At 35.3% G+C, this 26,782-nt stretch overlaps 3 protein-coding genes and 1 pseudogene across 3 annotated transcripts; 3 read left to right on the top strand and 1 right to left on the bottom strand.

Annotated features, from left to right (window-relative positions):
• Nucleotides 1-4,416: 4,416 nt before the first annotated feature.
• Nucleotides 4,417-7,034, top strand: LOC104707262 (ras-related protein RABG3a). The gene is made up of 7 exons (XM_010423577.3): nt 4,417-4,867; nt 4,970-4,996; nt 5,118-5,217; nt 5,306-5,452; nt 5,988-6,068; nt 6,159-6,304; nt 6,735-7,034. The coding sequence occupies exons 1-7, from the start codon at nt 4,815-4,817 to the stop codon at nt 6,799-6,801; spliced, it is 621 nt and encodes a 206-aa protein (XP_010421879.1). The 5' UTR covers nt 4,417-4,814; the 3' UTR covers nt 6,802-7,034.
• A 51-nt stretch (nt 7,035-7,085) lies between these two features.
• Nucleotides 7,086-7,870, bottom strand: LOC109126070 (heat shock 70 kDa protein 1-like). The gene is made up of 2 exons (XM_019229148.2): nt 7,618-7,870; nt 7,086-7,500 (listed from the first exon to the last, which is right to left on the bottom strand). The coding sequence occupies exons 1-2, from the start codon at nt 7,781-7,783 to the stop codon at nt 7,403-7,405; spliced, it is 264 nt and encodes an 87-aa protein (XP_019084693.1). The 5' UTR covers nt 7,784-7,870; the 3' UTR covers nt 7,086-7,402.
• Nucleotides 7,871-21,043: 13,173 nt separating this feature from the next.
• LOC104707263 (DEAD-box ATP-dependent RNA helicase 39) lies at nt 21,044-24,849 on the top strand. Its single transcript, XM_010423578.3, has 9 exons — nt 21,044-21,768; nt 22,079-22,174; nt 22,497-22,685; nt 22,769-22,909; nt 23,023-23,163; nt 23,316-23,458; nt 23,555-23,684; nt 23,795-23,843; nt 24,136-24,849. Exons 1-9 carry the CDS (start codon nt 21,250-21,252, stop codon nt 24,585-24,587), a joined length of 1,860 nt encoding a protein of 619 aa, XP_010421880.1. The 5' UTR covers nt 21,044-21,249; the 3' UTR covers nt 24,588-24,849.
• Nucleotides 24,850-25,266: 417 nt separating this feature from the next.
• On the top strand, nt 25,267-25,318 carry LOC147940149 (U5 spliceosomal RNA; annotated as a pseudogene).
• Nucleotides 25,319-26,782: the final 1,464 nt, after the last annotated feature.

Below are 26,782 nucleotides of genomic sequence, written 5' to 3' on the forward strand. Positions count from 1 at the left end.
TAGGGTTGTGTTTGATTAGTCTATTTTATCCAACCATTAGGTTGATGACATTCTCCTCTTTATCTCGTTTTGAGATTGAACAAATGTTAACAATTATGTTTACACAAAAAAAGGCCTATGACAATTAAGATTGACAAATTAGAAGAAAATTAATTTGACATAATTAATGAAATAATAGAAAATTATAAGCACGGTAATATATGAATCTCAAATAATTCAAAGATGAAAATATAAATTAAATAAAACAATCTAAAACTACTACAAAAAAAATTTAAAATATATTATTAAAAAAAGAAGATGCATATATTAATCTTCCATTTTTTTTGGGACAACATATTAATCTTACCTATTCCAAATTGAAAAGGTAGAAAGTAGGATTATATTTTGGTTTAAAAAAATAAGGAAAATTTGTCTTTCCATTAAAAATGTTTGACCAATAGAACAAAGTTGAAAGCAATATTTTTGAATAAATTATTCTGTTAGATGAATAATATGAGATGATCTATGTTTATATAGAAGTGAGTATTTACATTTTTTAGAATTAATAATTTTCTGTATTTTTTCCTTAATCCTTTTTCCATTTTATGAGAAAATTTATTCCAATGAGCTCATTGTATTTTTTTAAAATTTATTGCTTTCCACTTTCTTGTAAGACGTACTATTGTTCGATGATAAGAACGTTTTCTGTTTAGTTGATCTAGTGTTATATAATCTATGTTGTTATCTTGCATTTGTGTATTCATTTTTTTTTTATGCTACCTATCCTGCAAATTAATAGAAATAATAAAAACACCGTGAGAAATTTGTTAATCCTAAAAATCTTAGTTATTATGCATAAAAAACTTTGTTAACACTTCAAAGTCAAAGATAATGCATTATGAAATTGAGAAACGAAACAAAATTCAAAGAAACGACGACGAAAACACGTGGTAATATCTAAAAATCTTTTTATATAGTTGCTTCGTTTAAAAAATAAATAAATTGCCTTCGAGACTTGTTCAAGAACAATGATGTGTCAAACAAAACGTTAATAAAAAACAAAGAAGAAAATTTTACCGAGAAAAATAAAGCTAGTCGAAATTATTTTGTTTGGTAAAAAATATATCATCATTTCTTTGCTTATATAGAGGGGTGTATTTATAATCATTTTCCTTTTAGGATTAACAAAGTTTTTTTTAATATAATAAGATGACAATTATCTTATGCATCGTTTTACTAAGCTTGAAAACTATGATTTCTGATCGTTAAAATTGACACGTGTCACGATCTGATGAGTTACTAACTTGGATATTTAATCGTTAAAACTGACACATGTCACGATCTGGTAAGTTTTTAAATTTGATCTCTGATCGTTAAACTAACACGTGTCATCATCCAGTTAATAACTAAATTTCAAAACCAAGCTTTATATAATAAGACTAGATAAGGACCCGCCTGATGTGCGGTTTTTAAATTTTATAAATTAAATTAAATTTAACAAAAATATACTAAAATTTGTTGTATGTTATTTATAATTTTTTTTTATAATACACTGATTTATATCCATTTATTAAATATTTTATGTTTTTGTGAAAATACAACAAATCTTTTGATAAAATACAGTCTAACTAGATAAGGATCCGTCCGATGTGCGGGTTTAAAGTTTTGTAAATAAAATAAAATTTAATAAAAAATATTAAAATTTATTGTACATTATTTATAAAAAAGAATTACTATAATATACACTGATTTATATTCATATACAAATCTTTTATGTATGTTACTATTAAAAATGTATTTTTTAACCTAGGTATATTGTATGTTACGAATATATTATTTACCCCCACCTAGAAAATGTCTATATAAACAAATTAAACCAACTATTATATATCTCTTTACTTTCACATTTGTATAGTTTATTTAATCACTAAAATTGTTAGCTCAAAAAAACATTTTGAATAAAAAATAAATTACATTACAATAGTGTATGACTAACCATAGAGAGAACTTTGGTTCTGCCCTCCTCCCTTATGGAGAGAACCTTGCGTCTAACCTCCTCAACCATAGAGAGAACCTTCACTCCGCCTTTCTCCCTTGGGGAGATAACCTTGCGTCCAACCTCTCCCACCTTCCTCTCTTGGGGAGATAACCTTGCGTCTAACCTCCTCCACCATAGAGAGAATCTCGGCTGTGCCCTTCTCCTGTGTGGAGAGAACATGTTCACGTCTTTTAGCTATCTCAAAGTAGCTTGCTCCAGCAACCAATGAAACTAAAGACCATTTTCCAACATCACAAAATCTTTTGATAGTAACTAATGTTAAATTTCTCAATGTATTCATGGAAGTTTCTTTGACACACCATGATGTAGTCTCTGTTTTTAAGCTCCTATGGATCTATCAACAACGATTTATGTTTTTCCAATCTATCTATGTTTGTTGTAGGCTTGTATTTGATTAGCTTATTTTATCTAACCATTAGGTTGATGACCTTCTCCTCTTTATCTCCTTTTGAGATTGAACGAATGGTAACAATTATGTTTGCACAAAAAAAGGACTATGACAATTAAGGTTGACAAATTAGAAGAAAATTAATTTGACATAATTAATGAAATAATAGAAAATTATAAGCACGGTAATATATGAATCTCAAATAATTCAAAGATGAAAATATAAATTAAATAAAACAATCTAAAACTACTACAAAAAATTTTAAAATACATTATTAGAAAAAGAAGATGCATATATTAATCTTCCATTTTTTTTGGGACAACATATTAATCTTACCTATTCCAAATTGAAAAGGTAGAAAGTAGGATTATATTTTGGTTTAAAAAAATAAGGAAAATTTGTCTTTCCATTAAAAATGTTTGACCAATAGAACAAAGTTGAAAGCAATATTTTTGAATAAATTATTCTGTTAGATGAATAATATGAGATGATCTATGTTTATATAGAAGTGAGTATTTATATTTTGGTTTAAAAAATAAGAAAAATTAGTCTTCCTATTAAAAAAGTTTGACCAATAGGACAAAGTTGAAACCAATATTTTTGATTAAATTATTTTGTTAGATGAATAATATGAGACGATTTATGTTTATATAGAAGTGAGTATTTATAGTTTTTAGAATTAATAATTTTATGTATATTTTTCTTAATCCCTTTTCTATTTTATGAGAAAAATTATTTCAATAAGCTCATTGTTTTTCAAAAAAAATCTTCCTTCCCACTTTCTTATAAGACGTAATATCGTTCGACGATAAGAACGCTTTATGTTTAGATGATCGAGTGTTATAGAATCTCTTTTGTTATCTTGCATTTGTGTATTCATCTTTTTTTTATGCTACATGTTCTGCAAATGAATAGAAATAATAAAAACACCGTGAAAAATTTGTTAATCCAAAAACCTTAGTTATTATGCATAAGAAACTTTGTTAACACTTCAAAGTCAAAGATTGCGTAATGCATTATGAAATTGAGAAACGAAACAAAATTCAAAGAAACGACGACGAAAACACATTGTAATATCTATGAATCATTTTATATAGTTGCTTCGATTAGACAACAAACAAATTGCGTTCGAGACTTGTTCAAGAACAATGAATTAAAATTATACCAAGAAAGATAGTCAAAATTATTTTGTTTGGTGAAAAATATGTCATCATCTCTCTGCTTATATAGAGGGCTGTATTTACAATCTTTTTCTGTTTAGTATTAACAAAGATTTTTTAATATAATAAAATTACAATTATCTTATGCATCGTTTTACCAAGCATGAAAACTGTGATTTATGATCGTTAAAATTGACACGTGTCATGATCTGATGAGTTACTAACTTTGATATGTGATTTTTGATCGTTAAAATTGACACGTGTCACGATCTGATTAGTTACTAACTTGGATATTTAATCGTTAAAACTGACACATGTCACGATCTGGTGATTTTTTAACTTTGATCTCTGATCGTTAAAACTAACACGTGTCACGATCTGGTGAATTACTAACTTTGGGAACTAAGCTTTATATAATAAGATATTACTAAAGCTTGAATATTTTATAGATTGAACAATTTATATTTGTTTTTTTAAAATTCAACTTATGGTATATCCGGAAATAAAACTATTTTTTAATTATAATAAATAATATGATAATTTATTTGTTTCACAAAATAGACTCATATATAAAAATGAGAGGTGAAATATAATGATAATTAACAAATTAATATGTTAAGTTAGTTATAAAAGATTTTATTTGATGAATAATTTTATAAAAGAAATTAATATGGTAATTTTATCTTTAGAATATTCTCTTTAAGATTTTCTGGTATAACCTATTTATAACTAATTAATCTATCATTAATGTATAATCTATTTGTAACCAACTTATTAAAATTATATAGTCTACAAAACAATGTTGTGTGTGTACTTCCGTTTTATTATATAGAGATACATAAATTTACCCGTGCACGGATCATAACACTTTATATATAAGGCCAAAGTGGAATTAAATAATCAAAAGATAAATAATTTTCTTAATGATTGATTTTATTTATTGTATTTTTTGTTTTTGTAGAAAATAAAAGTAAAATAATCAGATTCGTCATTCTCAGGGAAAAAGAAAAAAAAAAAACGAAAGGGATCGATCTCTCTCCCTCTCTCCCTCTCTCCCTCTCTATCTAATTGGCGCCCCTTTACTAATTACCCTTTTTTTCCAATCGATTAAAAAGAAAGTAAGAAATTGAGATCCCTACAAAAGAATCCTCTCACACACCACTGTTCACGAATCCTTCTCCTTCGCTCCGAGATCCACAGATTCGTTAACTCTGTTTCTTAGATTACAATGGCGACGAGGAGACGTACTTTGCTTAAGGTCATTGTCCTCGGAGACAGTGGGTACGTATTTATTCCGATGTCTAAAATGATTCTTTATGCGTAATTTCTCATTTTTGATCTTCGATTTCTTTGATGTTCTGATTTTGATTTGGTGATTTCTAGGGTTGGGAAGACCTCCTTGATGAATCAGTATCCTTTCAAATTGAATTGATTCCAATTAGTTGCTATAGATTCGTTCGTTTTTGGATTCGAGTGGATGTTATGATTTTGAGATGTGTCTCCTCCTTAATTGGGTGATTTTTTTTTTTAGATATGTGCATAATAAGTTTAGTTTGCAGTATAAAGCAACGATTGGTGCTGATTTTGTAACCAAGGAGCTTCAGATTGGGGAAAAGCTTGTTACTTTACAGGTTTGTCCCTTTAGTTTTTTTTTTAACCTTTTTTTCGGGAATATACTTTTTCTTCACGATTTCATACTTTGTTTTTGTGGTTTTGTAGATTTGGGATACTGCTGGACAAGAAAGATTCCAGAGTCTTGGTGCTGCTTTTTACAGAGGAGCAGATTGTTGTGCCTTGGTTTATGATGTTAATGTGTTGAAGTCTTTTGACAACCTTGAAACTTGGCACGAGGAGTTTCTTAAACAGGTTTCTTTTAGCAATTTCCCTTTCTTTTCTGGCACACTTTGTGTTATATGCTATACAAGTGAGGTTGGTTGGTTTGATAAATACATGGAACATAGGAATGTGGTACTTTTGTTTTAATAGGAATCATTAGCTTCGACTATTTAAGAGTTACAATCTTGAGATTTTGGTTAACGTTTAGCTTAAATAAACCCAGAGTCAAACTCTTATTTTGATGATGTGGTTGGAAGAGTTTTTTGTATCTTCATATTTCTCTTTGTTTCGCAGGACCTAATCTGAAGTATTATTTGTCTCATTAGAGAACAATATGATTAATAAATAATATCATGTTTTTATGTTTGAAATGATAGTCCTTAGTTTACTGGTTAAGCCAAGTATATTACTAACTTGATTTCGTGTTCTAGTTTTAGAATTTTTTAATCTATAAACCATGTGCCTTTTTCTGCTTGGTTTCCTGCACTCACACTTTCATGATCCTTTAGCAATTTATACTATGCTAACTTGTATTAATTCTGTGGCATTGTCTCATGCTGCCCAGGCAAGTCCGTCGGATCCAAAGACATTTCCATTTATAGTGCTTGGAAACAAGGTTGACGTTGATGGAGGGAGCAGTAGAGTGGTAAGAGGAAGCTCAAGATTTATCTTCCATAGTGCTCGAAGTCTTTTTGAGTCCTTTACTCAGTCTAGTTTTATTCCTCTTTACTTACAGGTCTCTGAGAAGAAAGCAGCTGACTGGTGTGCTTCAAATGGTAACATACCCTATTTCGAGACATCAGCGAAAGAAGACTTTAATGTTGATGAGGCATTCTTAACCATTGCCAAAACCGCCCTTGCGAACGAACATGAACAAGATATGTAAGTATTCTCTTTGGTTTAGCTCTATTAGATGAGAACTTGGCTGAATTAATATACTACTGAAATATAGAACATAAAGATCTTAGGTACCAGGTTCCACCATTGTTGATTTGTTGGGATTGTCTAATTCTTTAACCTGATAGTCTGAATAGTGTAGATCTCAATCTGAATCTGAAGATAACTTTTAAATGTAGAAGGCAGATAGTGTCTAAACTAGAAACCCGAGAATTTCTTACTGCGTCCAAAGTTTGGTGATTATATATAAAGACAGAGACATTTCATTGCATGGTTTTTGATCATTTGTCTACTTCTGAATTCCAGAGTCTGTGATTCCTGTGTAATCCAAATTGAAAACCAAGTCTGCATAAAAAATAAGCTGAATACTTGATACTATCTGTTCTTCATATGCCATGTTTTTGGTTACTTGCAGATACTTCCAAGGCATACCAGATGCAGTGACTGAAAACGAGCCAAAAAGCGGTGGTTGCGCTTGCTGAATCGCAGATCTGAGGATTCATTTACATTCGTTTTTTTGATGCATTCATTGAAGGTTGGTGTACTCTTGAGTTGCAGAACGATAAGCTTATAGTAGCATTTTTTTGCCATTCCATCATATATTAATTGATTGGAGTCGTCTTTGTATGATCAATCGATTCTGCTGGATAAAACTGTTATCTTTGGAAGAAGAACCATTATTGCTCTTATATGTCACACTATTTAAGTTTGGTCACTCATTTGTGGGTTACTGGCTTACTGCATCCATAGTTAGACCATATGTTCCTTTTGCATGTATAATTTATTATTTTGGAGATATGGTGAATTTGTGAAGTCAAACTTAAACCTAATTAACAAAGAACCAATAACACCGGATTTTAGTTGGATTTTTCAATCCATAAAATCATAAACCAATAACCCCTAGTAAGTTATTACAATTATGCTTAAACAATTATTTTTTGTTCTTCTTACCCATGATGGCCTTGTCTTGTTTTTTCTTCTGCTGCTCCTCTCTTTTTTTCTTCATCTCATCTCTTTTCTTCTTCAGCTCTTCTTTTTCTTGTTTTCTCTTTTCGTCCCATGCAGTATCTACTTTGGTTTTTCTTAAGCTCCCATGAAAGTTGTATTCTTCATTGTTTCATTCACTATCATATCTACTAATAGTTGCTTAGCTTCTTCATCCTCTTCCTGTTTTCTTGCATCTGCCACAATAATTATCAGACAAAAAAAATACAAAGATCAGTTAAGTATAAAAAAGACAAGCTAATTAAAAACAGATCTGGTCAAACAAAAATAAAAAAGAGGATGAGATCGCATACCGAAGACAGTGTTATCCGGAATCTTGGCAGCATCGCCAATCAACCGCTCAGAGTCCGCGTAAGAAGGCATCGTTTGGTTGCATTGATCATTAGGGATGATCTCACTCTCACCTACGCAAGAACTTGTCGTACTCCCGATCGCTAGACCTCCTCCTTCATCCGACATTATCACCAAACAAACAAAAAAAAAAGGAAAAAATTCGTCTAGACTAGAGCAAAGTTAGAAGACAAAGGCTTACGAAGAGATATGAATAAGCTAACCTTTCATTTTGTATTTATATATATACACATATAAAAGCTCCAGTTACTTCTAGAATGTTCTAGAAAACAAAGAGGGAAAACATTGCACAAACTATTTTCGGAAATATGCTCGTACTTGAACTGAGACCCACTGAATCATGCCTGAACTATGTATATATTTTTGGCTCTCCAAATAATACATGAACTAATAAAATGATCGGACCTTGTTTTAAACTTATAAATTACAAAATTAAATTAAGATTTTTTTGTTGATTTCCCATTTTCTCTTCTTTACCTTTATTGCATGTTTCGGAAAAAAAACGGAAATATTCCCATAATATTTAACTAATTGGAAGATATATATATATATAAGGAAGAAAACTCATCGTACTTAGAGGTACTAAGATGAACACGCCAATCCTTAGTCATATATGTGGTTTTGTATAGTTTAAGAAGTTTCCTTTGTATCCATATAAATAGATTGTAACTAGGTCAATATTTGTCGAGGAATGAGAAACACTCTTTTTCCTATTCTAAATCTTGCCGTCTCTCTCTACTCCATCTAATCTCCTCTCTCTCATTTCTCGAATTCTCACTTACTCTCTTCATTCTCATTCGTGATTAATTCTTACATGGTATCAGAGCAGTAACGCTCCTATTCTACAAAATCTTAGTTTGTTTTATTGCACACCAAATTCATTTCGAAAATCTCTCATGGATCTCAGCAAAACGTTGATTATTCCGGTAACACTCAAGGGTGGAAACTACTTGTTATGGGCAAGGACTACAAAGAAAGCGCTGTGTGGTAGTGGACTTTGGAAGCACATTGAGAAGAATGAAGCTACAAAGGAGATAACAACTACACACAAAGGAAAGGAAATCGTGGTTTGTGATAGTGAAAAATGGCTCCAAGAGAATCAAAGTGTCTTAGCCTTCATCCAAAACTCCTTGGATGCTTCGATCCTTGAGTCGTATTCTTATTGCGAGACGGCTAAAGATCTTTGAGATACCTTGAAAAATGTGTTTGGAAATGTCTCAAACCTCACCCATGTATTTGCGGTAAAGAGAGCCATCAACAATCTTAATCAAGAAGAGATGGAGTTCACCAAACACTTTGGAAAATTCAGATCACTTTGGGCAGAGTTAGAGATTTTAAGACCTAACTCGGTGGATCCAGTGGTCCTAAACGAATGTCGTGAGCAAGATAAAGTGTTCGGCCTTCTCCTGACATTAAACTCATCATACAATGATCTCATCAAACATATCCTCCGTTCAGATAAACTCCCAAGTCTTGACGATGTGTGTAATCAAATTCAAAAAGAGCATGGCTCGATTGGTCTGTTTGGAGCTAAAGGAGATCTTGTCACCGCCAACAAAGGAGAGGTTGTTGTAGCGAACAAGGGTTACTACAAAAGTGATGGGAAGAACCGTGTCATATGTGACCATTGTAAGAAACCGGGTCATTTCAAGGATAAATGTTGGAACCTTCATCCTCACCTCCGACCAAGAAGTGTTAATCCGAAAGCAAACCAAGCATGTGGATATGGTGAAGGTCAAGCTCTGGTGACGACTCAAACCACTGAAGGTAATGGAGTAGCACTAGTAGCCTCCTCGGAGCTGGTGAGGAGGTCTGGCCTCGATGCTCTCATCAAGGCTTTAAAAGAGTTTTCTGGTAACGCTTGTCTTACTCTTAATGTTATGAAACCTCTTATTGTGGATTTTGGAGCTTCTCACCATATGATTAGTGACTCTAAGTTAATTAGTGGTATCAAAACGACTTTAGGGAATGTGATTATAGCAAATGGAGATAAGATACCGATTAAGGGAATTGGAAATTTAAATCTGTTTGATAGAACCTCTAAAGCATTTTATATGCCTAGTTTAACATTGAATTTGTTATCAGTTAAGAAGATGACTAATGATCTTAATTGTTATGCAATTTTTGGTCCTAATGATGTGTTTTTTCAGGATATTGAAACAAGTAACGTTCTTGGCAAAGGAAGCACTAAAGATGATCTTTATGTGCTTGAGGATTGGAATCTCACCACTGCTTTATCTTCTTGCTTTAAGTCAATAATCGATGAGACTAATGGTTCAATTTGGCATGCTAGACTTGGTCATCTACATTTTCGTGCATTGCAACTAGTTTTGCCTAATTTTTCTTTTAAAAATAATGAGTGTGAAGCTTGCATTCTTGGTAAACATTGCAAAACAGTTTTTCCCAACTCTTCCACTATGTATGAGCATTGTTTTGATTTAATTTATTCTGATGTTTGGACATCACCATGCTTGTCTCGTGAAAATCAGAAATATCTTGTCACTTTTATTGATGAAAAATTAAAATACACTTGGTTAACCTTGCTTCCATCTAAGGATAGAGTTTTTGAAGCTTTTTTAAAATTTCAGAATTATGTGACTAACCAATTTAATGCCAAGATAAAGATTTTGGGATCAGATAATGGTGGGGAGTACACAAGTCATATGTTTAAACAACATCTGGCCAAACATGGGATTGTACATCAAACAAGCTATCCCTATACGCCTCAACAAAATTGTGTGGCTGAAAGGAAGAACAAACACCTTATGGAGGTTGCTCGATCCATGATGTTTCATTCGAATGTATCAAAGAAGTTATGGGGAGATGCAGTTGTAACTGCATGCTATCTGATCAATCGAACTCGAACAAAAATACTGGGTGATATCTCTCCATTTGAAGTGCTTAACAAGATTAAACCATCTATTAATCACTTACGTGTATTTGGCTGTGTATGTTATGTCCTAAAACCAGGTAGCAACGTGAAAAACTCGACGCTAAGAGTGTTAAGAGCATGTTTATTGGATATTCAACTACACAAAAGGGATATATATGCCATGAAACAGAGGCTAAGAGAGTCTTGGTTACAAGGGATGTAAAATTCTTAGAATCCAAGGGATTCTATGATGAAAAGAATTGGGAAGACTTGAAAGATCTCTCCTGTTCTCAGTCCAATAGAGCAAACAATCTTCGAATCCTTCTAGAGATGCTTGGGGTTGTAGATAACCAGCCTCAATCGTCACCTATCATCAGTAAACCACCGATTGAATCTGACAATGAACCGATTGAGCTGCATCATCCTGGCTCGACAACTGAAGACGTGAGTAGTTTACCAGCTGAACCTGTTCGACAACATCAAGACGAGGATGGAATTGATAACCATGAGGAAACTCTAAACTCACTTGGTACTGATAACAGTGAGGATCCTACATCAGATGATGATCTTACCTCAGAAGGAGTGTTATCCCACTCCGCAGAAGTGAGCGTCTCAAGTTTCCTTCATTAAACTGGAAAAACACTCGAGTCTACTACAATAGTCAGGCTGTGGCTCATCCTATACAAGCAGTCTGCACTCTTGCACACCTTCCTGTCGAACAGCAAGTATTTCTTACTCAAATCGACCAGCATTGGATCCCACAAAGTTATGAGGAAGCTAAAGAACACAAAGTTTGGAGGGATGTCATGGGAGATGAAACTAACGCAATGGTAAAGAATCATACATGGGATGAAGCTGATTTACCAAAAGGAAAGAAAGCTGTGACATCTCGGTGGATATTCACTATCAAGTACAAGAGTGATGGGGGGGGGGATAGAACGATATAAAGCCAGGCTTGTAGCTAGAGGATTCACCCAAACCTATGGAGAAGACTACCTTGAGACATTTGCACCAGTAGCCAAACTTCACACGGTAGGAGTAGTTCTTTCACTAACTGTTAACCTCTCTTGGGAATTGTGGTAGATGGATGTGAAGAATGTGTTCTTACAAGGAGAACAAGAGGATAAGGTGTACATGAGACCACCACCGGGTCTTGAAGACACTATTGGACCTGGAAAGGTGTTCAAGCTCAAGAAAGCCATCTACGGTTTGAAACAATCTTCAAGGGTCTGGTATCACAAACTCAGCTCAACACTTATTGATAAAGGCTTTAGAAGATCAGATGCTAATCACACATTGTTCACGTATCCAAGCCAAAGAGGTATTATAGTCATTCTCATATATGTCGATGATATTATCATCTCTGGGAATGACAAGGTATGCATTCAAGATACCAAACAGTACCTTAAATATGTATTTGATATTAAAGATCTTGGAAAACTAAAGTACTTTCTTGGGATAGAAGTGTGCCGTTCTAAAGAAGGACTCTTTTTATCACAAAGAAAGTACACACTTGATCTTTTAAAAGATGTAGGCAAGCTTGGATCAAGACCAGTTGAGACACCACTCAAAGAAAAACTACAAGTCAAACCGTAAGGGGGAGTATGATGACGCTCTATTCGAAGATGTAAAACAATATCGACGGTTGGTAGGTAAGCTCATTTATCTCACCAGAACTCGACCTGATATATGCTTTGCTGTGAACCAGGTAAGCCAACATATGCAAAAGCCAACAACACATCATTGGGAGATGGTGAGCCGCATACTCAAATATCTCAAAGGAGCTCCTGGACAAGGCATTTGGATGGGATGTAATAAAGATATGGAGCTTGTAGGATACTGTGATGCAGATTATGCTGGAGATCGTGAAGATAGACGCTCAACAACGGGTTATTGTACATTTGTGGGAGGACCTTGTCACTTGGAAGAGTAAAAAGCAAAAGGTGGTCTCTCTCTCAAGTGCTGAATCAGAATACAGGGCAATGAGGAAGATCACAACCGAACTAATGTGGCTCAAAGCCCTCTTGAAGGGCCTAGGCGTTGACACTTCAAAACTGATCACAATGCACTGTGATAATGAAGCTGCTATTCACATTGCAACTAACTCAGTATTTCACGAAAGGACAAAACACATAGAGGTGGACTGTCATAAAGTCAGAGAGCAAGTTCAACTTGGAGTGATCTTACCATGTCACACCGACAGTTCTGAACAATTGGCAGACATCTTCACCAAAGCAGCAAGTTCAAAGGTTTGCGAGTATATACACTCCAAACTGAGGCTCATGGACCTAACTAGGCCACAAGCTAGACCCTAAACTATTGACCCCATACTCTTTTTCCCTTAGTGTGTTTTTGTCCCAAATGGGTTTTATACACTAAGGTTTTTAATGAGGTGGGTGTTCATAGTTCCAAGCTCAACTGTTTCTCACAAGGTTAAGCTTGAGGGGGAGTATTAAGATGAACACGCCAATCCTTAGTCATATATCACTACAGAAAACATGAAACTGTCGACTACAAAAACAGTCACTATACAGTCGCAAACTACTTAGTAACGACCGATTGGCGACTGATAATTGTGGTCGTTCTTTCCTTGCCAAACAGTCGCTAAAGTTGCGACTGAATTGCAACACTTTAGCGGCTGATCAGGTTACTCATTTGCGACTGTTTTGGTTACTGATTTGTGTACGTTTCGGTGACTGTTTTACAACTGTTTAATTATCATATTTTTTAAAAAATTCTGGTAAAAATGAATTATTTGATTTTGTAATACCAAAACTGATTATGAAAACTATAACTAAAACATGAAATTAAACAAAGACATAAGTTTCAACATACATCCAACATATGTTCCAGAAAACATCCAAACATCCAAGAGTACAAGTCGCAAATATTACAAAAGTTTTCATAATCATGAGGGAAAGAGGGATAGTGAAGGAACCTAACTTTGAACATCAGCAGGGTTTGGGCCATTGGTTTGAGACTCGAGGAAGGCGACATGGTTTGTGTTAGTCTTGAGGAAGCTCACCAAGCGTGAGATCTCTGCTTGTTGCTCAGATGCAACCCGTAAAGCCTCAACTGCAACCCGTGAAGCCTGTACGTCACGCTCTTCTTGTAGAGCTGCTTGCTGCTCTATTTTGCGGTTAGCTTCTTCAAGCTGTTGTTGCAGGCTTGTGAAAGTAGAAGAGCTTCCAGAGAACTTCCGCTTCCCGTTAATGTAACTCCCTAGGCTTCCAACTCCAAAGTATGTTCCTCTATCACTTATGTAAGTAGACTGCATAAACAAAACAGAAAGAAAAAGTTAACATAATTATTTAACAATGAAAAACTTAATAGCTTATTAGAAAGAAGCAAATTACCTGTAGAAAGAGCTCATCATCCTCCTCGTGAGATAGCTCTGATCGACGTGAAGTACCATCGAAGACTCATCATTATCCAGAGCAGCCAACTTAGCTTCCCTTTTTTTCTTATATGTCTCATGAACTGCTTGTGCTTTCTTATCCACAAAAGTACCGATGTTCATATATTTCACCTTGTTTTACCTTAGTATATTCACATCTTTTGCATGATTTACTATCTAGTTTGGCCATTATTGAGTAGCTTTAGGACTGTTTATGCATTAGAGTAGAATTGCATTGCATTTGCATAGTTTTTAGCATAAGCAGGTGATTTTGGATCCTAAGGAGCATGGAAGGATGCTGAGGAGGATTGGAGCTATCAAGTGAAGAAGACAAGGGAGCTAGAGCAGAAGAATCAAGATCCAGAAGTCCACTCGACCACCACACTCGACCACCACACTCGACCACCACATTCGACCAGACACTCGATTGTGTGCGGAGAAGGACTCGACCGGCTGGAAGAAGCAGAAGAAGAGGTCACTCGACCAAGCACTCAACCGAGCACCTGGTCGAGTTGACCGAGCCGCCTGCCTATTTTGTCTTCTAGCCATTTTAGGGCTTCCCTTCTCTCCTATATAAACCCCTTGTACCTCATGGCCGCAAGAGAGCGACTTTTCAGAGAAAATATCTAAGAAAACCTAGTTTTTACCCTTTTGGGATTATTCTACTTTTTGCTTATATCATTCGCCACTTTTATATTATCTCAAAAATCTTTGATACTTGTGGGTTTCATAACTTTCTAAGTATTGAGAATTTGAGTTTGATTTCTTCTTCAATATTGTAGATCTTTATCTTTTCTATCTAATCATGCAAGTTTCATTGATTTCTGGGTTTATGATTTTGTTCATCATGTTTAGTGATTGTGAGTAGTGTGTAAAGATCTTAAGGATGGATTAGGCTGGATAAAGGTTATGGGTGTTTAGATTGATCAAGATTTATTGTTATACATCTCTTCTAGATTATATATGCTCTATGCTATTCTTATACTGAGAGGGTAAGGATAGATCTTAAGCTTCTTAGCATCACACCAATGTCTAAGTTGTTAGATAAGGCTAATGCTAGAGATTATCATTCTTAACCTAAGAGATTAGATGTTTAAGGTGATTTTTGACATTGATGATCTGGTTGTTTAATGCCTGCTTTTATATGTAATAGCTAGTGAGAACTAGGTCTAAGAGTATCTAAGCTTGATTGTTATTGTCATGAGAATGGATTAACAAGTATTAGAAGATCATTGTCTAGAGATAGCTCATTATTGATTGAGGTTTGTTGATCAGTTTAGATAACCATAGCTTGAGCCCAGCCCATGAATCCATCCTTAGGACCTTTCCTTGTTCATTGATTTCCCTATTTGAGTATTGTTATTAGCTTGCTTTTTGATTTACATTCGTTTTGCTCTGTTTTGATTGTTGTTCTGTCTTTAATCTTCATACTGAGTCACTCAACCTCCCGCTCGATCGAGCATCCGATCGAGTGCTTGTTCGAGCATCATCTAGTGTTCTTGTTTATGTTCTGCATTTACTTGTTTCACTACCTGTTTCATTTCCTGTTTCATTCCTGCTGCATTCATTTCGTTTCTATTTGATCTTGTTTCATTACTTGTCTTGCATTAGTGTAGTACTTGTTCTTGTTTATTATCATTACTGCTTTGTTTTCACTGTTTACTTTGCATTTAGTATCTTGTCTTAGTAGCTTTACATTCTGCATTATATCATTATCATTAGGTTGTTAGTTAAAAACATTCATCACATTTGGCTTGACTTAGATAAGTATTCATATCCTGATTGCTTTCATCACACTCATTATGGATTGACATCCTTTATGCTACAACAACATAAGGGTAATTGAAACATCTTGCATCCACCTGTTCATTCATCATCTCTATCATCATTCATTCATCATCACTACCAAAAAGGCCATGTTTCAAGTACCATCTTTTTTGGTATGAGTCCTGAGAAATACTTCGGGAATAGTTGGCGGTCTTCCTAATTCCACTTCCTGAAATGTTAGTCAATTAAAAGGTTAGGAACCATCTGATGTCAAGTAATTAAACAATGAAAAGGTTATGATGTAACTCACCATCTCTTGTTCAATTTGTAAGTAAGACTTCAGCCCTGATAGATGCTTGTGAGGGCCAAGCCTATTACGGTCAGACATTCGAGCTGCTGAAGTGGTTGCATTCTTTGCCATGGCTTCTTCTGTGTTCCAATAGTCATACATTTCTTTCCAAATAGATTTCTCAATCCAACTCGGTTTCACTTGATCTCCCTAAGTTGTTGCCTTGGAAACCATGTCTTTCATACGGTTTTGACAAATGCTATAGAACTTTTCTTGAACCACACCGGTTAGTGAGGGATCCCAGGTGTGTGTTTTCTACAAAAGAAGACTAGTGTTAGCGATAAAAAATACCAAAAAACAAAATATAAATACAGAAATCAAATTGAAAGGAGTAGAAGTTTACCGCAAATTCCAAGAAGTATTTTTCTCTTCTTGCATTAGGAACCCCAACTGTAATATGGCCCATCAAACTTGTTTGTAAACACTTTTGTAATCTTTCGGGTAAGTGATGACTTGTCTTTACCAAACCTTCAAACACAAACAAATCAAAAGTAAAATTCTAATCAAACACAAACAAAACTTCAAACATAAACAAATCAAAAGTACCAAATTCTTAAAATTCTAATCAAACACAAACACAAGTGTTCCAAACACAAACAAACCTAAAAATTCTAATCAATCCAAGAAAAATTATAATCAATCTAATCAACTAAAAAATCTAATCTTACCAAGTGGTTCCACGCTCTAATAGGGAGAGAGGACAGTGGTATACAACTCACGGCCTGGTTGGACAAGCATGTCATGTAAAGAAGCGAGTACATCAGTGGGGAGATTTGATTGCCTTAAACCGTCATCCTTAGAATCAGCTTCTTCTTCCTCATGTGAGTTTTGCGCTTGAGAACTATGATGCGATGCAGAAGCTGGTCGAGGTTGACCAGATTGAGAAGAGGGTGGTCGATGATTTGAGATGTGAGGAGACTGTCGAGGTAGATGAGACTGTCGAGGTAGATTCAAGACTTGAGGAGACTCTCGAAGTTGACTTGAGAATTCTGGTGGATTCATCGCGGAGGCGAGAGGTTGAGGAAAAGGACGCCTGATTGGAGCTTCGCTGGAAGGGGATGCTCCAGGAAAGCTCCTCGAGTTCTCGAACAGATTTTTCGAAGGTGGATATTCTCTGTAAGTAGGTGTAGGTCTCGCTGGAGGCTGGAGGATTGAGACAAGAATTCCCTGAGAATCAGTGTCTCGGTCTCGCTGGTTCGCCGGTGTGAAGGCATACTGGCTGGGAAGATTAGCGGGTCTTCGATTCGCCGTTTGTGAGGTTCCAAAGGTTCAATTTGAGGGGTTTCTTCTTCCTCCTCCTCTTTTCTTTACTCCAGCCATCAAAATCGAGAGATACTAGGACAGGGATGAAGATCTAGGGTTTTCTCGATTGAGAGCAATTGAGATCTAGGGTTTTCTCATGGATGAAGAGAAATGAGGGATTAGGATTTTCTCGGGGATGAAGATGAGATCGATTTGGGTTTTTGCCGTTTTGTTACGGCCCAAATTTGGTTTAAGGCCCAAATAAATATATCAGTCGCTAAGGAGTAGCTGTTTAGTCGCAACTTTTGGCGACTGTCAAATTGGTCTCGAAATTAGTCGCAAATTGGCGACTAAACTGCGACATTATGCATTAGTCTCGAATTAGCGTCTACTAGGCGACTATTTTATTTTAGCAGCCATTCAGTAGCAAAACAATCGCTATTCAGTCGCTATCTTTAGCGACTGTGTTTAAAGTCGCTATCTTTAGCGACTGTGTTTTAAGTCGCAACTTGCAGTCGGTAATTCCATGTTTTCTTGTAGTGAATGTCATAAATGTCGTTTTGTATAGTTTAAGAAGTTTCCTTTTGTTGATCCCTTTGTATCCATATAAATAGATTGTAAGAGCATAATTATCGGTAGGTTGTTAGTGGGGTTTTTAGAGTTTTGTAGGTAAAAATTAAATCAAAAGAAAAGAAAATATAGAAGAGGCTCTCGTATATAATAGACTGAAATCGATTCTAAGAGACGCTACATGTCCTTATTTCGTTGGCCCAACAAAATAATACAAAAGGGAAAAAAAAAAAATTTTGACGACACACAATTAATCTCTTTCTTTCTTTCTCTCTTTCTCTCCAGATCAAAGTCTCAATCTGACAAAGGAAGATCTGCTTTAATCGGAGGTTATAGAATCAGTGGAGTATTGGGTCAGAGGCGATTTGAATCGACGGAGATCTTATCGGAGGAGACTGTAGCGGTGGCGATTTGAGTCGTCGTAGAGATTGTAGCGGTGGCGATTTGAAGGAGTAGGCAATTCAATCGGAAGAGATTGGATCAATTCGATTGAGTGGGTAAGTTTATCAGGGCATTAGTATGATTAGGTAAACTGTTAGGTTGATTTGATTTTGGATGCTTGAAATTAGGGTTGTTTGATGTTTGTTCGAGAAATTGGATTGTTGGTGTGTTCTTGGATCTGCTTTAAACGGATTAGGGTTCTTGGTGTGCATGTGTTCCGATTTGGTCTGTTTGTGTACCGATTTGGTATGTTTGTGTACCGATTTGGTATGTTTGTGTACCGATAGATAAGTGATGCTTTAAAGGGATTAAGGTTCTTGAGAACCATGTGATCCGATTTGGTCTGTTTGTGTTTAGTTTTTGGTGTGTTTGTGTTTGTGTACCGATTGATAAGTGATGCTTTAAAGGATTAGGGTTCTTGAGAACCATGTGATCCGATTTGGTCTGTTTGTGTTTAGTTTTTGGTGTGTTTGTGTTTGTGTACCGATTGATAAGTGATGCTTTAAGTGTTGTTTAGACATGATTGTAAAAAAAACAAAGTATATTGTTCTTGTTCGATTTTGGTTGTAGTATTATCCACTCCTTGTGTTTGGTTGTCTTTGTTTGATATTCATTGTAATTTACTAATTTGCAAAATTGTGATATATGTCTCTCTTTTTTTTTGAGGTTAAATGGACAAAAATGATATCGATGGATTGATGAGTGTAGAGTGTGCTTCGGCCATGAAGGAAGGTAATTATCATCCTCTTCTTTCTTCATTTATTTGATGATAGTTAAAGTACGAGAGTGAGTCATTGATGTTAAAGCTTTTGTTTGTTGGTTATGATAAATGTGTTTAGTACTTGTTAGTGTAGGTATTAGTCTAGTCAGTCATTGATGTTATTGTTTGAAGTTTTGTGTTAGTTGGTTGTGAAGATGTTTAATGTGTGGTTGTTTTAGTTTAGGTAAAGACTTAATTACAAAATTTAAACCAACTTGTTGTAAAAGTAAATAAAACGTAAACCTTATAAATTCATAGTCTTCCTCTTCATAGTAAAAAAAACAAGAATAAACAAACAAACAAAGTGTTCCTTATAAACTCCTTTGAATCTCTTCATTCTCTTTTAACACCTTTGAATCTCGTTCATAATCTTCCTTATAAACTCCTTTGAATCTCTTCATTCTCCTTTAACCCCTTTGAATCTCGTTCATAGTCTTCCTTATAAACTCCTTTGAATCTCTTCACTCTCCTTTAACACAAACAAACAAAGTAGGATATGGATTTTGACGACTACATGAATCCATATCATCCCACCTCTAACTATATGAATCCGTTACAACGTCAACTTGAAACACAAAACCTCGTATACAGTCCTTCTCTAAGTCCATGTTCTGAACCTGCATCACCTCAAGAAAACCGTAAGTAAGGTAGAGCTTCAGAAGTTGACTACACGCTTCTAACACCCAGGTCTTCATGTGTCGCTACTATGCTCAAGAATCGAAAGGATGTTCGTGATCGAGAAAAACAACAACGCTTGCAAGATGAGTTGAGAATATTTGGGCAAAATTTGGAGCAAATCAGTATTAAAATTAATCTTTTTCTTTATTTAAGAATTGCACTTCTATTGTAATATGTATTAATGTTTTTATTATGTTTTGTATGTTTGAAAATTAATTAAAATGCAATATTTTCTAATTTTATAAAATCTTAAATGTTTACACATTTATACCACTTCTATTCTATTTAAAAAATTTAAATTTAAAAAAAAAACAATATTTTCAAAAATAAGAGACCAAAAATTAGAACCTGCCAATGGAAGAGAAAATTTTATCTAAGAGATCATGAGTTCTTATATTCAAAACAATACACAATTAATTCATAAAAAATTTAACAACCCCCTTATAAGAGACTAACGATAATTATGGTCTAACTAGGTCACTATGTGTCAAGGAATGAGAAACACTCCTTCTCCTATTCTAAATCTCGCCGTCTCTCTCTACTCCATCTAATCTCCTCTCTCATTTACTCTCTTCATTTTCATTCTAATTAATTCTTACAAGGGGTTATATATATAGTCCATGCATATTTTCTCAGATCCATTCTTTAATTCTACATCAGTTTATTCGATAAAATCTCAATTTAACCCACAAAATCTATTAATTTATAGAGGTTTTAATTTCTCGATAAATTATTAATTTATAGAGAGGCTTTCCTAATTTGGTAAAAAAAAAATCAAAAATAAGATTTAATCGTTATAACTAATATTTTTATAAAATCAATTCCAAAAAAATAACAATTATTATGTTTTGAAAATAACACTCAAAGATTTTTGTATAGTAAAAATATTAAAAATAAATTATAATAAAAGTTAATGTGTATATGTATATATACATATATTTAGATAATTTTATATGATTATTAATTTATATTATTGATGGGACCATATATTTATAAAAGATTTTAAAAAATTATTATTTTATTATATTATTGAATACTGTCCAAAATTACATTAGTCCCAATATAGGACCAAAAAAATTATTAATTTATAGAAATTATTAATTTATCGAGTATTAATTTATAGATGTTGTACTATATATAATGTAGCATTTCTATTTCTTTCTTCTATCGATCAAATGGTTCAAGAGTCCCATATCGCTTATAGGTGTGCAACGTAACTATCTGCGTTAAATTTATAAAATGGGCCCATTAGAACTATTAATGGGCCAATATATGGGTCTTTAAAGGCTTTTGCTCTGATACTATTACACTCCACTTGCAAAAAAAAACCTATCTTCTTCTTCTTTCTCCTCTTCGCTAATACCAAAAATGACGACCTCCATGAACAACAACAACAACAACAACAACAACATATCATAAACCTTCCCATAAACCCTCTCAATCTCCTTCCCTTCTCCTGAACCTGATACTACAGTAAACAAGAACACGAGCGAAAGCTATGGTAGGAGCTTCGAGAACAATCCTATCCTTATCCCTCTCTTCATCACGCTTCACTTTCTCCAAAATCCCTCACGTTTTCCCATTTCTCCGCCTCCACAAACCTCCCTCTAGATTCCACCACGCTTTTCGCCCTCTATGCGCCGCCGCCGCCGCAACTTCTCCAACAACGGAGACGAATGCTACAGATCCGGATCAATTGAAACACACGATCTTGCTAGAGAGGCTTAGGCTTAGACATTTGAAGGAATCAGCTAAACCACCACAACAGAGACCGAGTAGTGTTGTTGGTGTAGATGAAGATAGCATTAATAGGAAGAAGAGTAAGAAATTATTTGAGAATTTTGAGGAGCTTGGGTTGAGTGAGGAAGTGATGGGAGCTTTGCAAGAGTTGAACATTGAGGTTCCTACTGAGATTCAGTGTATTGGGATACCTGCTGTTATGGAGCGTAAGAGCGTTGTATTGGGTTCGCATACTGGTTCTGGCAAGACTCTTGCTTACTTGCTGCCTATAGTTCAGGTGTGCCTAGTGAGCTTTGTAGTTGAATGTTGCTGTATACATTAGTGTTTGGCTCTTAAATTTATTTTTTTGCTAGTCGGATACATTTTGTTTTGGTCTGAAAGTGAAACAATTTAGGACTAATTCTGTTGATATATTATGTATCCTCGAAAGTATATTTTATCAAGAGCACTGGATTAGATTGGTTTCATAGTGTATATAGCTCACTTGGTTTCAGTGTTGTGTTTGATTCATTCAGGTAATGTGTACAGAAATCAACATTGTTATTTTCGATATGGCGGTTTAAGTTGTTTTGATTTGATTTTTGCAGCTGATGAGAGAAGATGAGGCAACACTTGGTAAAAAAACAAAGCCTAGGCGTCCGAGGACTGTTGTTCTTTGTCCCACAAGAGAACTATCTGAGCAGGTACACTTGTGCTTTTCTTTGTGTATTTACCAAGATTAGTTACTGTTTTCGATAAATGCATGTCTTAGTAGTTTGTTAGCACTTGTATGTGTGGTTTCTTTTTTGTAGTTACTATAGAAACAATATACTTTGCAATTGCCGGGAAAATTAAAAAGCAGGAATCTTTATTTCCAAGAAAGTCTTGGCTGCCTTCTTATAGGATGAACATAAAATTGATGGTTTAATATGTGTTTATAGAATTTTATGCTAGTTTGTTATATACCATTTCTATCTTTAGACAGAGAAATGGCAAAAGAAAAACTAACTAAGGAATCTGCATTAGGTGTACCGTGTGGCAAAGTCCATAAGCCATCACGCGAGGTTTAGATCTATATTGGTTAGTGGTGGTTCTCGGATAAGACCCCAAGAGGATTCTTTGAACAATGCAATAGACATGGTTGTTGGAACCCCTGGTAGGATTCTTCAGCATATCGAAGAAGGAAACATGGTCTATGGAGATATCGCATATTTGGTACGCTTCACTTTGGGATCTTGTTATATATTATGGTTTTGGATCTACATGAAACGACAAACAATGGGAATCTTTGTACGCAGGTGCTGGATGAGGCAGACACTATGTTTGATCGTGGCTTTGGTCCTGAGATTCGTAAATTCCTTGCCCCACTGAATCAGCGTGCGTTAAAACCAAATGACCAAGGATTTCAAACAGTCTTAGTGACTGCTACTATGACAACGGTATACACATGTTACAAGCTTGACCCATTTCTTTGCTACTATCATTTTTTTATTTGCTCCATGCATCTGGAACTTCAAATATTAAGGTAGTGAATGAAATTGTGAGTTTTCAGGCTGTTCAGAAGTTAGTTGATGAGGAGTTTCAAGGGATAGAGCATTTGCGAACATCAACACTGCATAAAAAGATAGCCAACGCTCGCCATGACTTCATCAAGCTTTCAGGTGGTGAAGATAAGTTAGAAGCACTTCTACAGGTAAAAGGAATAATTGAGATTCTGATCTTTGAAGGCCAATCAGACATGTTAGAGTTCTTGTTTGGGTGCAAATGTGTCTAAATTACATGTACATTCTTTCTGGTATGCGCCGACGGTACTTATATATTACTTATGCTTTGATGATAATGCAGGTTCTTGAACCTAGCTTAGCCAAAGGGAGCAAGGTGATGGTCTTTTGTAACACGTTGAACTCCAGTCGCGCTGTTGATCACTTTCTTTCTGAAAACCAGATCTCCACTGTAAACTATCACGGTGAAGTTCCAGCAGAACAGAGGTAAGACTAAAACAACTTCGCGTAATACAGAATCCATTTCTCAAGGAATGAATTGCTTAATTAAGGTGTAAAATTGGTTTGCACTCATCTATACAGGGTTGAGAATTTGAAAAAATTCAAGGACGAAGAAGGTGACTGTCCCACGCTGGTGTGCACGGATTTGGCTGCTAGGGGTCTGGACCTCGACGTTGATCATGTAGTCATGTTTGATTTCCCAAAGAACTCTGTAAGTATCTTGGCCAAATGTTCCTGTCTGTAACCCTTATTCTTTCTTCTCTTTACTTGTTGATCCACTCTTCTTGACACCTTAATTGTATTCAAACTTGAATTCCTTAGATTGACTACCTCCATCGTACCGGAAGAACAGCTCGGATGGGTGCTAAAGGTTTGTTTCCTACCTCTAGATTATCACTTGTTAAGACTCGTATTTTCAGATGGTTTCAGCTAGGGTGCCAAATTCAGTTTTCAGATCTTTTGTTTATGATATATCGAAACCAAATGAAAACCAAAACTGAGGAGGTTCAGCTGAGTTCAGTTTTCTTACAGAGCATTTGAAGAATTTTCAAAGAATTTTAGGTTTTAATAGGTTAAACTCATTTTTGGTTCGGTTTTGGTTATAGTAATTGCTTCGGTTATGGTTTGAGGCGCTGAAAGTGTTGACAATTGTCTCTTTACAGGAAAAGTGACAAGTCTAGTGAGCAGGAAGGACCAAATGCTAGCAGGAAGGATCGAAGAAGCCATGAGAAACAATGAGAGCTTGGAAGCACTCACCACTGATAATGTGAGGAGAGACGCTGCAAGAAGCCAAATCACTCAAGAGAAAGGAAGAAGCGTTAAGCAGATCAGAGAAGTGAGCAAGCAACGAAATAGCAGAGACAAACCGGCATCTTCTTCTCCTACAAGATCAACAGGTGGGAAGACACCTGTGAGAAAGTCAAGTTCGTTTTCCAAACCCAGAAAAGCATCATCTCCTCCAGAGAAATCTTCAAAGCCGAAAAGAAAAATATTAAAAACGGTTGGATCCAGATCGATTGCTGCGAGGGGAAAGACAGGTTCAGATAGAAGACCAGGAAAGAAACTAAGTGTCGTTGGGTTCCGGGGCAGGTCTTCTTCAGCAAGAGCCTCTTAAATTTACATTCTGGAAACTTCAGGAAAGTTAACGTCAGTGGTGAAAGTGAATTATCTTTGGATTATGCATTACAAAAGCGGTTCGAGATGAATCATCTTGGGAGATAATCATATTTATCTTTCTTCTATATATGCCAGTTTGTATCAATAGAAGAAATTCACTTTTGAAACTCGATAAACTTTTGGCTGTATATGACATCTATGGTCAGTTGTAACATAATAATCTTCTTAAGAGGTAGAATGGTTATTATACAAAACAAAAATAAGGCGTGGAGTAATAATTTGTTAATTTGTTTAAATAAATGTTTGTTAAGTGTGCAGTAGCGAGTTGCTCAAAAAAACAAAGAAAAGAAATGGTGAGACATGATTAGTGGCGAGTCTGAAAAGGAGGCTCGCACCTATGTGTCTTTGAGTTCTAAGGAGACGACGGGCGTAACCCGGGTGGATGAGCCACGTACTCATGCGATGAGAGCGTGAATGGAGGCTACGACTCTCTTTAGAGTTTCTGGAGCTGTAGAGGATTGTTTCGCAATGGCTGTCAGACAGGTTCACCTTTTTACGTTTTTATTTTTGGGTTTCGTAGCCGTTGAGTTTTGTCCCACATCGTCAAGCAGCAAAGCGTAGATTCAGATACACTTGCTATATAAATCTCTCGTGAACAAGTTACGGAGCCGTGCGGTCAGCACAAAGCGAACTATTCTTTCGCCTTTTACTAAAGAATACTGTGTGTTGCATACGCCTGTTTTTGGAAGGGTTTTAAACGGGGGAAAATAGGGTGATTTACTTGGATGTTATACATCTAAAGTAATATTACCAGAATCTACAAAAAAACAATTTATTACTAGAATATTTTGGATATTTTGATAATACTCAGTGTGCTTTTGTTTTATGTTACTGGAAAAAACGTAATTACAAAAATACCATTGCTACGTCAGACGCCACGTCAGAAATGGCTGACGTGTATTAAATAACTCAGTCGTAACACGTTACAGAGGTAATGACGGCTGAGTTATAGGTATGTTGCGGTTGATTTATGAAAAAAACATTTGAGTAAGAGCGGACGACTGACTTAGAGCATAACTCAGCCAAGCGTTACAACTGACTTATTAAAATCCGGCTGATTTATGCTCTAACTCAGCCGTCCTTACGGCTGAGTTTTTACCCAATGGTTGAGTTGTCAAAATTTTGGCTGAGTTATCACTACGACACGACTGAATTAAATTTTTCCGGGTGGCTAAGTTATGAAAAACGGCTGAATTATGAGATATAGTACAGCTGAGTTATAGTTAAAAACTATAACTCAGCCGTGATAGACTGACTTAGTAGCAAAAGATTAATTACTAGAATATTATTTAGTTACGACTGACTTATTAAATGATACGGCTGAGTTACATATTTTCAGTTGATGAACCGGCTGAATTTGGCTGCCATTTTTTTGCTTTTTAATTACTGAAATATTATTCATGTTGTGACTGAGTTATAATTTGTTTGATGGCTGAATTTTATTTAGGCTGAGTTATAATTTGTTTGATGGCTGACTTGCCACGTCAGACGCATCATCCATGTCATCATTCCATGTCATCATCTTTCTTCTCCGGAAATACGAAACGTCGTTCCTTCGACTCTTGTTCTTACATGGTTTTTACCTTCTTCTTCACCTTGTTCTTCTACTTCTTCTTCACTTTCTTCTTCACCTTCTTCTTCACCTTGTTCTTCTACTTCTTTTTCACCTTGTTCTTCATTTTTTTTCATGGATCCAGTTCCGGTACTAGTTGTTTCCGGTAATTGGGTAAAGAAACAGAGATATGTATTTAAGACCGACGATAGAGGGTGTATAGTTGTGCATATAGATGGAGCCACAACACACGACAAGCTTGTGGAGCTTGTTCTTGAAGACTACGGATTGGACGCGTTTAGCCATGAGCTAAACGCATGCTCTCGATGTAAACAAGTTGGGCACAATGCGAAAACTTGTCATATGCAGTATTATTGTAATACATTTGTTTTATTTTGTGCAATAACTCAGGCGTCAAGCATTATAACTCAGTTGTCATATTAATCGACGAGACCTTTCGTTTTCCGCTTTCAGATTATTCCTTGTGATAACTCTGCCACAAAGCATTATAACTCAGCCGTCATATGAATCGACGAGACCTTTCGTTTTCCCCTAAATACTATAACTCAGCCGCCAAGTAA

The sequence above is a fragment of the Camelina sativa genome, chromosome 8, assembly GCF_030686135.1.
Source record: "Camelina sativa cultivar CO46 ecotype springtype chromosome 8, ASM3068613v1".
NCBI lineage: Eukaryota > Viridiplantae > Streptophyta > Magnoliopsida > Brassicales > Brassicaceae > Camelina > Camelina sativa.

Excerpts from the sequence above, each read along its gene's own strand:
- LOC104707262 (XM_010423577.3), top strand. The coding sequence starts at position 4,815 with ATGGCGACGAGGAGACGTACTTTGCTTAAGGTCATTGTCCTCGGAGAC. Across the intron at positions 5,218-5,305 it reads AAAAGCTTGTTACTTTACAG|ATTTGGGATACTGCTGGACA; the intron begins GTTTGTCCCTTT and ends GTGGTTTTGTAG. Across the intron at positions 5,453-5,987 it reads ACGAGGAGTTTCTTAAACAG|GCAAGTCCGTCGGATCCAAA; the intron begins GTTTCTTTTAGC and ends CATGCTGCCCAG.
- LOC109126070 (XM_019229148.2), bottom strand. The coding sequence starts at position 7,783 with ATGTCGGATGAAGGAGGAGGTCTAGCGATCGGGAGTACGACAAGTTCT. Across the intron at positions 7,501-7,617 it reads TCCGGATAACACTGTCTTCG|ATGCAAGAAAACAGGAAGAG; the intron begins GTATGCGATCTC and ends TTATTGTGGCAG.
- LOC104707263 (XM_010423578.3), top strand. The coding sequence starts at position 21,250 with ATGGTAGGAGCTTCGAGAACAATCCTATCCTTATCCCTCTCTTCATCA. Across the intron at positions 22,686-22,768 it reads ATGGAGATATCGCATATTTG|GTGCTGGATGAGGCAGACAC; the intron begins GTACGCTTCACT and ends CTTTGTACGCAG. Across the intron at positions 23,164-23,315 it reads AGTTAGAAGCACTTCTACAG|GTTCTTGAACCTAGCTTAGC; the intron begins GTAAAAGGAATA and ends ATGATAATGCAG.